We start from the raw sequence: 11,632 nt of genomic DNA, 5'->3' as shown, positions 1-11,632 counted from the left end.
TTGGGGGTGGGGAGAGTCTGGCTGCCGGGTCTCTCCAAACGGGGAACCAGAAGTGCTCCAGCCCCGGTTTTGATCCTTTTTTTTTTTTTTTTTTGCTCTGAGCTCTCTTCCTCTTGCTTTCCTTGCCCAAAAATTCCTGGTGGGGACACATTTTTGCTTTGCACTCAGCTGGGCGCTCGGAGAATACTGCCTACGTCATCCTCAGCCGCCTCCTCCTGCTGCTTTTACACAGGCTTAAAAACGTTACATTGCACCCCGATGCTTTTGGAAAGCCACAAAAAAAACCCAACAAACCCTTCAGCAACCCCAGGAGCCACGTTGTCTTTTAGCAATTCCACCTAAGGACACCATCGAGAGCATTTTACAGATTGAATACGCAGGTCCCCGGCTTCCAGATCCCCCAGCGAGACACTGCACGCCCCACAAGAGACTTTCGCAAGAGGATTTATTCAGTGCATGTTCTGGGGATGCACAGGACACAGCATCACAGGGGAGGACACGAGTATTGGCCTTCAGGTCGTTCTCCACCTCATCTCTTTAAGAAACCAAAGGGTGCTACAGCCAGAGAAGGGCCTATGTCTTCTAACCCCTTCCACCACTCTGCAAAGCTCGTCACATATTTAACACACCTTTCTGGGAATCCTCAGGTGAAGGGAGCAGAGACATGGGGGAATAAAACACACAGTGTCCCAGACAACAAAAGTGGTCCTCCAACAAGTCCTGGAACCACCAGTAACCTCTAACATCATTCACTTGGCTCTCTCGAGCTCAATTTGTACCAGCACACGTGATGACTTGTTTCTCCTGGACCAGGTTCCACCACACGCAAAATATATGTCAACCGGGATCTGTATCTAAATTCAAATACACTTAAGTTATGCAAAGAAGGAAGCCATGCAGAAGAAAGCTGTAGGAAGGAGCCGGGAGCTCCTCTTTAGCGCTGAAGGTTTTTCTTCTGTGCGTGCACACACGTGCAGGCACACGCGTAGAATAAAGTCGTGGCCATGGACTAACTGTGGAATGGCGGCAGAGAGCAGAAGGGAGGAGGAGGAAGGGTTGCAGAAGTGTGAGGAGGAGAAAGGAGTGGAGCTGGGTAGTACTGGCCGCAGCTGTACCAGAACCAGGAAGGAAATAGGAATCCTTTCCTGTGGAAAAAATAAAAGCGCCACTCTTTTTGGACACGGAGAGAAGAGATGAAACTTCTCCAAAATTGAGACAGACAGACACATCAGGAGGGGAAAAGAGCATTTTTGTTGGAAACTCATCCTGACAAAACACCAAACCCCACCACCATGTCTCATCTACAGACACACACCAAAACCAATGACCGTGTCTCATCGCCGCCTGGGTGGCCAAGCCATTCTGCTTTCCCTGGGGACATGGTGTGGCGGGGCCTGCCAGCCACACAGGTGGGTGGGACAGCTCATCATTTCCAGTTCGGAAACAGACCAGAAGCCCAGGCTGGCTGGGAAGAAAGGAGAAGCATCCAAGGTCACCAGCATTATGGCAGGCACCCTCCTGCCCTTGGGTCTCCTTGGGAAGGGGACCAAGTCCCCACAGGACTGCCAGCTGCCCTTGGCTCGTCGGGGTTGGAGCAGATAAGGCAGTGTAAGAAGAGAGTGTGTCAACCTGAATTGTCCGTGGTGTCTCCCAAGCCTACCGGGGTTGTGGAACAACCAATGCTGAAGAAAGCCTTGGTGACTGGTGGAGGGACAGCTGAGAAAGACCATTCAAAGCAGAAGGCCCACCAGGATGAGACTGGGTAGGAGGAAGAGTGAAAGCCCCAAGCAGGTAGTTGGGGCTCCAGCTGTGGGCTGATCCATACTTGTCTGGTCTGAGTTTGTCTCCAGTTCTTCAGTGTCCAGGGCACCTGCTGGCAGAAGAGAAGAAAACACGGAGTTAGAGGGGAAGATCTGGGCAAAAGAGAAACTCCCGCTCATGCAGGTCCATCAGTGATGTGCACCAAGACACCGCGAGGTGTGAGGCAGCAGTGCACCGATCCAGCGAGGGCATGACACAGCCGGTGGGTTAGTGGGGAGCAGGCTGTAAACAAAACCATGCTTCACGAACGAGACATCCAACCAGCCCCTTCCAGTGTTAGAGGAAAGAGTGAGGAAAAGAGTTGGTGCCACATACGAGAGGAGGATCCAGAGGACCAGTTTGATACTGGTTCCTCCCAAGCGCTCTCCATGCTGCTTGGGGATCACTGAACATCCGAGTGTCCATGCCAGGACAGACTCCACAAGTACCTTACCTGAGAGGGAGGTCTGGAAAGCAGGGCTCTGCCCTCTTTTTTCTTTGGAAGATGATGTTAAGCGCAAGAAGGTGGGCTCTTCAGGGCTGAAGACTACTGACTTTGAGGGGGTTATGAGCTCAGCTTTATTGAAACCTAACTTGATCTCTGGAACAATTTGGCTGAGGGATGGAGGCGGACTGGAAAAGGCAGATTTCTCTTTCCTGTCCTCTTCTACACCTTTATTTGTTTCTGGGACTGATTTGGGGCTGAAGGCCGTGCCCATGCTTTCTAATAAGGCTGGATCCTCTGTGGTTGAGGGGCTAACAGGCTCTCCAGTGTCTACCTCTGCCTCTGCTTCTGGAGATACTTTATAATCCAGGTCTAATGTGGGCTCAAAGGAAAGAGTTAGCCCAGTTGCCTCAGTAGGACCGGGTCTTTCTGTTTCAGTGGGTTCTGACTTTGTGGTTGTGGCAGTTTTCAGTTGTGTCTTTGCTGTTGTAGTACGTACTGGTGTTGTAGTGGTGAGTTTTGGCTTTGGTGATGTTGTAGAGGCAGGTGTTGGCTGGGCTGTAGTGGTGGTAGATGCTGGCGTGGTGGGTGTTGGCTTGGCTGTGGCAGGTTTTGTCTTAGCTACAGTTGTGGTGGGTGCTGGCTTGGCTATAGTGGTGGTGGGTTTTGCTGTGGTGGGTGTTGGCTTGGCTGTAGTGGTGGTTGTGGTGGGTTTCAGTGTGGTGGGTGCTGGTTTGACTATAGTGGTGGTTGGGGTGGGTTTCAGTGTGGTGGGCATTGGCTTGGCTCTAGTGGTGGTTGTGGTGGGTTTCAGTGTGGTGGGTGCTGGTTTGACTATAGTAGTGGTTGGGGTGGGTTTCAGTGTGGTGGGTGCTGCTTTGACCATAGTGGTGGTTGAGGTGGGTTTCAGTGTGGTGGGCATTGGCCTGGCTGCAGTGGTTGTTGTGGTGGGTTTTGGTGTGGTGGGTGTTGGCTTGGGTATTGTGGTTGTTGACTTGGTGGTAGGGGTAGTCGTGGTGGGTTTTGGTGTGGTGGTTGGCTTAGGGGTAGTGGTAGTTGTGGTGGGTTTTGGCGTGGTGGTTGGCTTAGGGGTAGTGGTAGTTGTGGTGGGTTTTGGTGTGGTGGTTGTTGGCTTGGCGGTAGTGGTAGTTGTGGTGGGTTTTGGTGTGGTGGTTGTTGGCTTGGCGGTAGTGGTAGTTGTGGTGGGTTTTGGTGTGGTGGTTGGCTTAGGGGTAGTGGTAGTTGTAGTGGGTTTTGGTGTGGTGGTAGTTGGCTTGGCGGTAGTGGTAGTTGTAGTGGGTTTTGGCATGGTGGTTGTTAGCATGGTGGGCTTTGGCTTGGCAGTAGTGCTGCTGGGTGCTAGCAGTGTGGGTTTTGGCTTGGCTGGGGTTGTTGTTGGGAGCGTGGTCGTAAGTTTTGGCTTTGGTGCCGTTGTGATCGGTGCTAGTGTTGCAGGTTTTGGCTTGGCTGTGGTTGGGAGCGTGGCTGTGGTCGGGAGTGTTGTTGTGGGTGGTAGCTTGGCTGTGGTTGTGGTGGGGAGCATGGTTGTGGGTGGTGGCTTGGCTGTGGTGGGGAGCGTGGGCTCTGGTTTGGCTGTGGTGGGGAGCATGGTTGTGGGTGGTGGCTTGGCTGTGGTGGGGAGCGTGGTTGTGGGTGGTGGCTTGGCTGTGGTGGGGAGCGTGGTTGTGGGTGGTGGCTTGGCTGTGGTGGGGAGCGTGGTTGTGGGTTTTGGCTTGGCTGTGGTGGGGAGCGTGGTTGTGGGTGGTGGCTTGGCTGTGGTGGGGAGCGTGGTTGTGGGTGGTGGCTTGGCTGTGGTGGGGAGCGTGGTTGTGGGTGGTGGCTTGGCTGTGGTGGGGAGCGTGGTTGTGGGTGGTGGCTTGGCTGTGGTGGGGAGCGTGGTTGTGGGTGGTGGCTTGGCTGTGGTGGGGAGCATGGTTGTGGGTGGTGGCTTGGCTGTGGTGGGCACTGGTGTTGTGGGTGCTGGCTTGGCTGTGGTTGTGGGTTTTGGCGTGGTTGTGGGTTTTGGCATGGCTGTGGTTGGGGTGGATGGGCTTGCCTTTGTTGTCACAGAGGCTGGAGTGGTCTCTTCTACAGTGGGTTCTGGTAAGAGACGAAAAGTGCCATGGGTTAGGGCTGGGGTCAGCTGACCTCAACGGCTCCCCTGCTCTGAGCAGGGCCAGCAGAAACCAGCGGGGGTGTGTGAAGCAGCAGCCGACCCTTTTCAGGTCACTCTGGGCCATCCCCCACTCTGAGGTCCCAACCTGGAGACAGCTCGTCTGCCTCACACAACCTCCTGCCCCTCAAGGGGCATCCTCATGGGGCAACAATTGCTGGCTAAGGGGGTGCAAGGTCCTTGTCTGATCCTCCTCATCTCGAGGCAGCTGACCTGTCTTAGCGGCTGCCGTCGCACCTGATGTGTCATGGTCCAGCCCTGGGACTGCTGGGCCAGGACTTCCTGAGAGCTCGGAGCCCAACCCACAAGGGTTCACTTCACTTACCACACAAGGAGTTGACACAGACTCTGCCCTCAGGACACTGCGAGCATGAGGGTCCTTCCTTGTACGGCTTTCGGCCTTTCATATTACCCCTGGAAGCAGAAGACGGCGGCGTGAGGAGAGAGGGAAACACCCATCCCAAAGAGGGGGCTTGAGTCAACTCGAATATCCCAGCCAAGCCAAGACTCAGGATTAATGTAAAAATCAGGTCTTGGTCTCCTGCCACAGAGTGTCAGTGCCGTTTACTCAACAGCCTGACCTCAAGGCTGCTAAAACCAGGGGAGACAGCTCCATGGACCAGCTCCTTCACCACCCCCTAGAATGGAGCAGATGATGGGCACTGAGACAGGAGCAGAAGGGAGACAAAATCACAAGACCCCTAAGAAGGTCTGCAGCAACTGGCTGCTCTTGTTGGTCTCAGCAGCTCCAAGCAAGTGGTCCCCAAGGCTAGTCCCAGGGCCTTGCAAGCAGGCACCCACCTCTCCTCCCACATCCAACCCTTCCTGCTGGTGCAAACGTGCTTCTCCATCCCAGGCAACTGCTGCTGCTGGCAGGGAAGAACAAGGCATGGAGCAGGGAGCTGCCGGTTGTATCCTCAGCATCAGCCTTGGGTGGCTCTCAGGGGGAACTCCCTCCCCGGGTCTGCACCAGGAGCTGAACCAGACCTCAGTAATCGCAATCATGGGCAAGGATCACCAGACAACCCTTCCTTCCTTTGTGACCAACCCAAGATAACAAAAGCCTTTCTTGGAATTGCTTTGTTTTTATTTCTGAACAAGGCCAAATCCTGCTCTGCTATAGGGACTGAAGGAAGGACATTTCCAGCACAGAAACCCCGTCAAGAAGCACCAAGCCACGCGAGCCACGGGACTTACGGGGGATAGTAGTTGCAAACAAGCAGGTACATGTCCTCTGTTTCGATTCCTTCGATCTTCTCACAAAACTTTGACCCACAGCCGATCTGATGCGTGCTTGCCCAGACCACCTGAGGCAAAGACCAGGGGTGAAGGTGAGGTGATTGGGTGAAGGCAGGTGCCCTGTTGGCAGCCTGGTCCCCAGCCTTGAAAGCTGCTGTCACTATACCAATGTCCCCCTCATCTCTTAGTGTGCGCCCCAGATCCCACACCCTCACGTTGCTTTAGCATTCAGGATCCTGCCCCTTGCTCCTGTCTGCACCACCTTCCCAACCTCGGGCTGCAGCCCCCTTATCCAAGTGTCCCAGCTTTCCTACCACAGAGTCCACCCCGGTAGAGCATCACCATCTCGGCTTTGGTTCTGGAACCTTCCATCCATCCATCCATCCTCGTATTTACCACCACCATCTCTGCTTCTCCTTGCTCCCAACCAAACCGTGAAGAAACAGAGACTTCATATCTCTGCCCGAGACAAACTGGCACCCAGCTCTGCCAAGGAGCCAAAAAAAAGGGCTGCACAGCTTGTTTAAAAGAGGTCTTCTCCAAAAAGGCTGGTCATGGCTGGCACCATGCCCACGTCCCCCTGTATCATTCTGATTCCCGCCCGGTTCCTCACACCTTTGCAAAGACTCTGGGGGCCCAGCTCCTTTCCCAACAACCCCATCCCTCCGCCCCACCGACTCGGTACCTGGGTGTAGTGGCCACACATCTGCCCGGGGACACACGTGGAAGTCGTCAGGTTGTAGTATTTCTCCTCCCCATTCCAGTCTTCCACCGCGAATTCCAGGTCCAGGGTTGGGGCCATAGCGAAGAGGTTTTCCCCTCGTCTGCCCCTCTCCTTGTTGTGGTCCCAGATGCACTTCTCTGCGTAAGCTTGAGCAAAGGCCTCCAGCTCCGTGTCCCAGCTCTGGAAGAAACTCGGCGTCAGCACACAGAGAGGGACACCAGGCTCTCCAACATACACAAGGATGCGTACCAAGGACCCCTGGACTCTCTGGCCACAATTTTCCCATTCACGTGTAAAACTCAAATTCTTACCCGATACGTGGGTGTCTCTGAGTGTCCTCTGAGGAGTCCTCAGGAGAGGGGAGCTCCTCAGTCAGTCCCAGCACAACCCAAACCTTAGCTTATAGGGCAAATAGGGGAAGGTCAGTGCATCAGCACGACTCTCACAACCTTGCCTGGAGCATCTCTAACATCATCATGACCATCCTCAACTCAGCGTGGAGAAACTGTGAAGTTGGATGGAGGAAGGGAGGAAACTCCCCCTGGGTCACACAGGAGGGGACATCCCTCTTTGACCAGGGTGGGGACGGGAGGGGAGCAGGACACATCTCCCCTAGCAGCTGCACAGAGCCTGGGAGCACACACTCCTGGGAAACATCATCTGTTTGCCTGGATGCGAGATGCGGCCGGCTGCCAGGAGCCCCCTCCGGAGCGGCAGCGGCCCCACCGCCAGCTGAGCCCACCGGCCCACGGTCCCCTGCTGACCGCATTGACATGCAGGAGGAGGAGGAGGAGGAGGAGGAGAGGAGAAGAGGTTTTCTCACAGGGAGACATGCAGGGAACCCTACACTGCAGCTGTTTGGACCGTCCTTGCGCCATTTGATGGAGACAGCAGCTTTGCTTCTGCATCGGGCTGGAAGGCAGCCCAGCAAACAGCGGGTCCTGAGGGGGGACCTTCCCAAACAGAGCCAGGGCTGGATCCAAAGGGGGACAGAGCATGGCGCTGCTGCAGGACATGTCACCTTTGCGGTGTCGAGGGGACACCAAGCAGCAGCGCTAAGGGACCAGGGGAGAAGGAAACACCAAAACATCTGGATGGAGGCACAGAATGTTGGTTGACCTCCCACCGTGGCCCCAAGCCAGGCTGAGAGCGATGGCTGGAAACCCTGTTTGGGGAGTGCACACCCCTCTGGCACGGAGCTGGGCTCCAGAATCTGAGACTCACACCTGCAGGATTTGCCTCATTAAAAAAGAAAAGTAGCTTTAGGCTACGTATCCCCCCCTTCCCCCCCCCCCCCCCCATCGCCTAACTATTTCCACAGCAACCAGAGCCGTGTCCCAAACAGAAGCGCGGGGTGACCTCAGCCGGGCACGGTGCCACCGCAGCAGGTGAGCTCGGAGGCGAAGGCAGCCCAAGCAAACATCCCAGGAGGGAGGCGAGGACGGCGCTCTCACGGAAAACCTCTACCAAGAAATTGTCAGGGCTGCCGTAAGCTGAATGTTCCTTGCGCTTCAAAAATAAAAGCCTTTGGCTCTGGGCTGCGAGTGGGTCCCCCGTGTTTAAGCAGAAAGCAAGCAACGCTGCGGCGGGGAGCACCTCAAAGCACGCGATCTGCAATCAAAGCTTCAGCTGGCAGCAGCAGTCACCGGTTCAGAATTGCCGCTGCCTCAAGAACCTTGAGAGATTGTTTCCCTCAGGCTTTTTCTAAGACCTTAGCTCCAAATCCCTTATTCTCCAACTTTTCCATGCCTTGCTCTGGTGGGTGTCCGTGGGATCACGGTGATCGGGGTTCTGGCTCTGTCCCCTTTGAGTCTGAAGGCACCGGTCAGCCCTCCTATGCCTGAATATCGCTTCTTGCTTCCTTTGCTCTGTAAGCTCCCATTTACCAGCCCACAAAGGTTTAATTCAGCCTGGGCAACTTTTGGGCCAGGCAGAGAGGTCTCCTCCAAGCTCACCATGACCGAAAGAGCAAAGCATTCCAACTATCCGTGATAAACAGTTGTTGTCCTCCTCCTCCTCCTCCACGCGCATTGCAAACAGTGAGAAAAATCACATGTGGTGCAAGATAAAACACGATAGCCAAATTTTAATCAAATCAAGGGTCCGAGTAAGACAAAAAGCAGCACCAGCTCCAGAGCTCCTTTTGGCTGCCACTGCGGCTACACGTGATGGTGTAGAAACCTGACTCGGTTTCCCCAAGCAAAATGGGGGACCCCTCACCTCCAAGAAAGCCACACACAAGTCACGGAGGGGATCAGGAGCACGACGGAAAGCCCCAATAACTGAGTGACCCGGTTGTCATGTGCGAAGTTGGTGTCCCCTCCCATAGACAAAAGCCCCGCAAAGGCAAACACCCCGGACGGCAGGATCCCCCCTCCAGCCCATGGCGATGTCTCACCTGCCTTTGCTCCCCATCACCAGGAGCACTCCCGTGAGTGAGACCTGCAGCGCTCTGGCACAGAGCATCAGGGGACTCGGATCACACTTAGGAACTTCCACAAACAATCAAAGGCAACGCTATGGGTGAAAGGAAACTCATCTCTTTAGAGGCAATTTAGGGAACCCCTCCATTGCTGCCTGGCTGTAACCCTACAGAGGAATTGCCCTGTCTCCCCTAAAGAAAACTCTCCCAGCATTAAGATTGAAGCTCGCGCTACACAAACACCCTCTGACATTCCCCTGCAAGAAAAGCCACTTACCATCTTCAGCATATCCATAGCAGGAGGAGAGACCTGGGAGCGGTATTTATTGTGCCCATCCAAGATTATCTGCTTTTCTTCATCGCTCAGGGACCAGCTCAGCTCCAGCGCTGTGAGCAACAGGAAAACAGGAGGAAGACCTGAGCTCAGCATCGTGCAGCCAGCTTCTGCTCTTAGCAGCCCACGGCTCTGGCAGTCACATTTAAAGCACCTCCCAAAAGCAAGGAACACCCAACAGCTTGAAGATTGGGGAGGAAATGTATTTCTTTATTAGAGCAGAGTTTCGGAGCCACGCGGTACACACCCATCTCACATATCGGCCGTGATGGAGAAGCTGCAGTACGGCCGGTGCCAACGAGCGCGCGTGGTCCGCTCCCCGAGACAGACCCTGTGCCTGATTCGTAATCCCCAAATCGAAATATTTTCATCCCAGCCTCTGCCGCTCCAACCCTCAGACGTCGACTTAGCCCTCAGTTACGGGTCCTCTCTTCTACCCCCTGCCCCTGTTCTCTTAAACTATAATAATAATCATCATCCCTAAGCAACCGGCAAAGCCCTGTTTTACACAAGGGTCCTCCTCCCCTGTCCCTGGAACGCAGCTGTGTCTAGAAACGAAGGCAGCAAGATGCAACTGCTGAGAGCGGTTTGCAGCGTAGGAACTCCCCAGCTGGGAGCCAGAGCCCACCTCATCCAGCCCTGAGCCTGTGCCCCGGCCGTGTTGGGGGGAAAGCTGTGGGCAATTGGGGAATAGCCCCCCTGGGGCTCCCCCCGCCTGCTGGGAAGGGGGGCGGGTAAGCAGAGGGTTGATGCCCCTTCCCTGTGCCAACAGGAGAAGGGTGAGCAGGAGAGGAAGAAGAGGATACAGAGGTGAAATTGCCCCCCAAAAGGGGAGCCAGCCTACAGCTGCCTTCGGGGCTGGCTGGAATAACCAGCCTTTGGCTCTGTGGGGCCAGGCTGTGCTCCGTCCCCAGGCAGACACCTGGGGGGCTCAGCACCAGGTGTCCCCAATCACCCTGCCACGGAGACTGCCCGGCAGAGACCCTCCAGCCTCTTCCTCCCCATTGGAGATTGTGCAACCACCCGGCCCTGCTCCAGGCGCTGCCCCGGGGGACCGCAGGCAGTTAGAACGGATCCGCAGGTGGGCAGCTCTGGCAGAGCCAAGTTCATCACATGCTGGTGGCTCTGCCTCCCCCTTTCCCCTCCTGGCTCCCCAGGCAATACTTTGCCATTTTTCCCTTTGTGGATCACCTCTCTTGACACAATAGCTCTCCTACGGCCCCCCAGATCTCCTACCTCTGCGTATTATCATCTCCATCAGGTCCAGGGTCTACCATACTCTCAACAGTGCAATTTCTGCAAGCAGGGTCTGAGGCTCACATCTCAACAACCTCTCGTCAACCCATCTGGTCAAAGCAGAGGTTCCCATTTATTGCTAAGGTGAACTGGAATCTGGGTCAAGGCAAACCTGTCTCCATCATGAGACACCTCCAAAGCTCTGCTGCTGCATCTCCAGAGACCTGGAGAAACAACTAGCAAGGGCCAACACTGGCTCCAGCTCCTGTGGGCCAGCTCGCTGCGGCATGGCTTACGAGGAACACGGCAGTGCTGAGAAGACCCCAAAACACACACCGCTCCCTGCAAATGTGACATGGAGACGAAGGGCCAAGCTCCACATAGCCCCTGGCACTACAGCATCCTGACGAAGCCTCGCAGAAGATAGCACAGCAACAAGGATCAAGGGAATGGGACACGCAGTGCTTGTGGGCAAGAGAAAAACAGCCCTGGAGGAGCCACAACCGGGGCACGTGGCCGGTGGGGGAAACGTGAGGAACAGCCGATGCCTTTGGCAAGGTCAGGCGCGGCTGCTGGCAAAAGGGGTGCAGGGCCATTTCTCAACTCCCCAACCTGCCCCCGACAGCTCTTTCTGGAGCCAATGTCTGAAGCATTAACAGCCCAAGGTCCAAGCCCCACCCTGGAGCTGACAAGCTGGTGTCCAGCCGGCATTAGGTAAGCGCATGAAGAATGCGGCTTTCCTTCTGCTCACTCAAGGAACAGCCCGTCCACCGCACCCCCAGGAGCCAGCACAGGGGACAGGAGCTGAACGCCGACACCTGATGGGGTGTGTGGGGTCTGCCTCAAGGCTGGTGGGCTCCAAGAAGGCCCAACTCTTCCCTGCAGGAGCAAGGAAGCCGGGTTTTCTACTGACTCACGTCTCGAGGGTCTTCAGCGTGGCTTCTCTGGCGTCTAACAAGGCTAACGCATCGTCTTGGGAGCAGCAGGATCTTTCTCTACTTGCCTCTAAGAGCTCATCGTCTTCTGCCCCTCAGGTTTGGCTGAAACAAGCTGAATTTGTGAAGGACGGGCAGAGGCTGTTATTAGGAAGGAGGAACAGGCAGAGCTGTTGCATCCACTTTGTTTAGGGAACCAGGCTAAAACTGACAAAACATTTGCCAAAGTGTTTCTTTCGACATTTTCCAAACTGAAGTGTTCCAGCTTTTCACTTAAAATGACACTTCTGCTTAGAAAAAGTGCCCTAAAAAGGGTCAGATAAC

General features: G+C 55.2%; 1 protein-coding gene across 3 annotated transcripts; it reads right to left on the bottom strand.

Annotated features, from left to right (window-relative positions):
* Positions 1-439: 439 nt before the first annotated feature.
* PI16 (peptidase inhibitor 16) lies at positions 440-11,579 on the bottom strand. Of its 3 annotated transcripts, none has more exons than XM_063356310.1 (7): positions 11,291-11,577; positions 9,081-9,318; positions 6,343-6,561; positions 5,616-5,725; positions 4,744-4,832; positions 2,255-4,345; positions 440-1,873 (listed from the first exon to the last, which is right to left on the bottom strand). In XM_063356310.1, the coding sequence occupies exons 2-7, from the start codon at positions 9,231-9,233 to the stop codon at positions 1,731-1,733; spliced, it is 2,805 nt and encodes a 934-aa protein (XP_063212380.1). In that variant the 5' UTR covers positions 9,234-9,318; positions 11,291-11,577; the 3' UTR covers positions 440-1,730. The 3 variants fall into 3 exon arrangements, with proteins under 3 accessions (XP_063212380.1, XP_063212383.1, XP_063212382.1); XM_063356313.1 differs by having other exon boundaries at positions 9,081-9,190; XM_063356312.1 differs by having other exon boundaries at positions 440-1,870; positions 9,081-11,579.
* Between the last annotated feature and the right edge of the window lie 53 nt (positions 11,580-11,632).

Source organism: Chroicocephalus ridibundus, chromosome 20 (assembly GCF_963924245.1).
Source record: "Chroicocephalus ridibundus chromosome 20, bChrRid1.1, whole genome shotgun sequence".
Classification (NCBI taxonomy): domain Eukaryota; kingdom Metazoa; phylum Chordata; class Aves; order Charadriiformes; family Laridae; genus Chroicocephalus; species Chroicocephalus ridibundus.
This window is presented reverse-complemented; position numbering and strand designations above follow the sequence as displayed.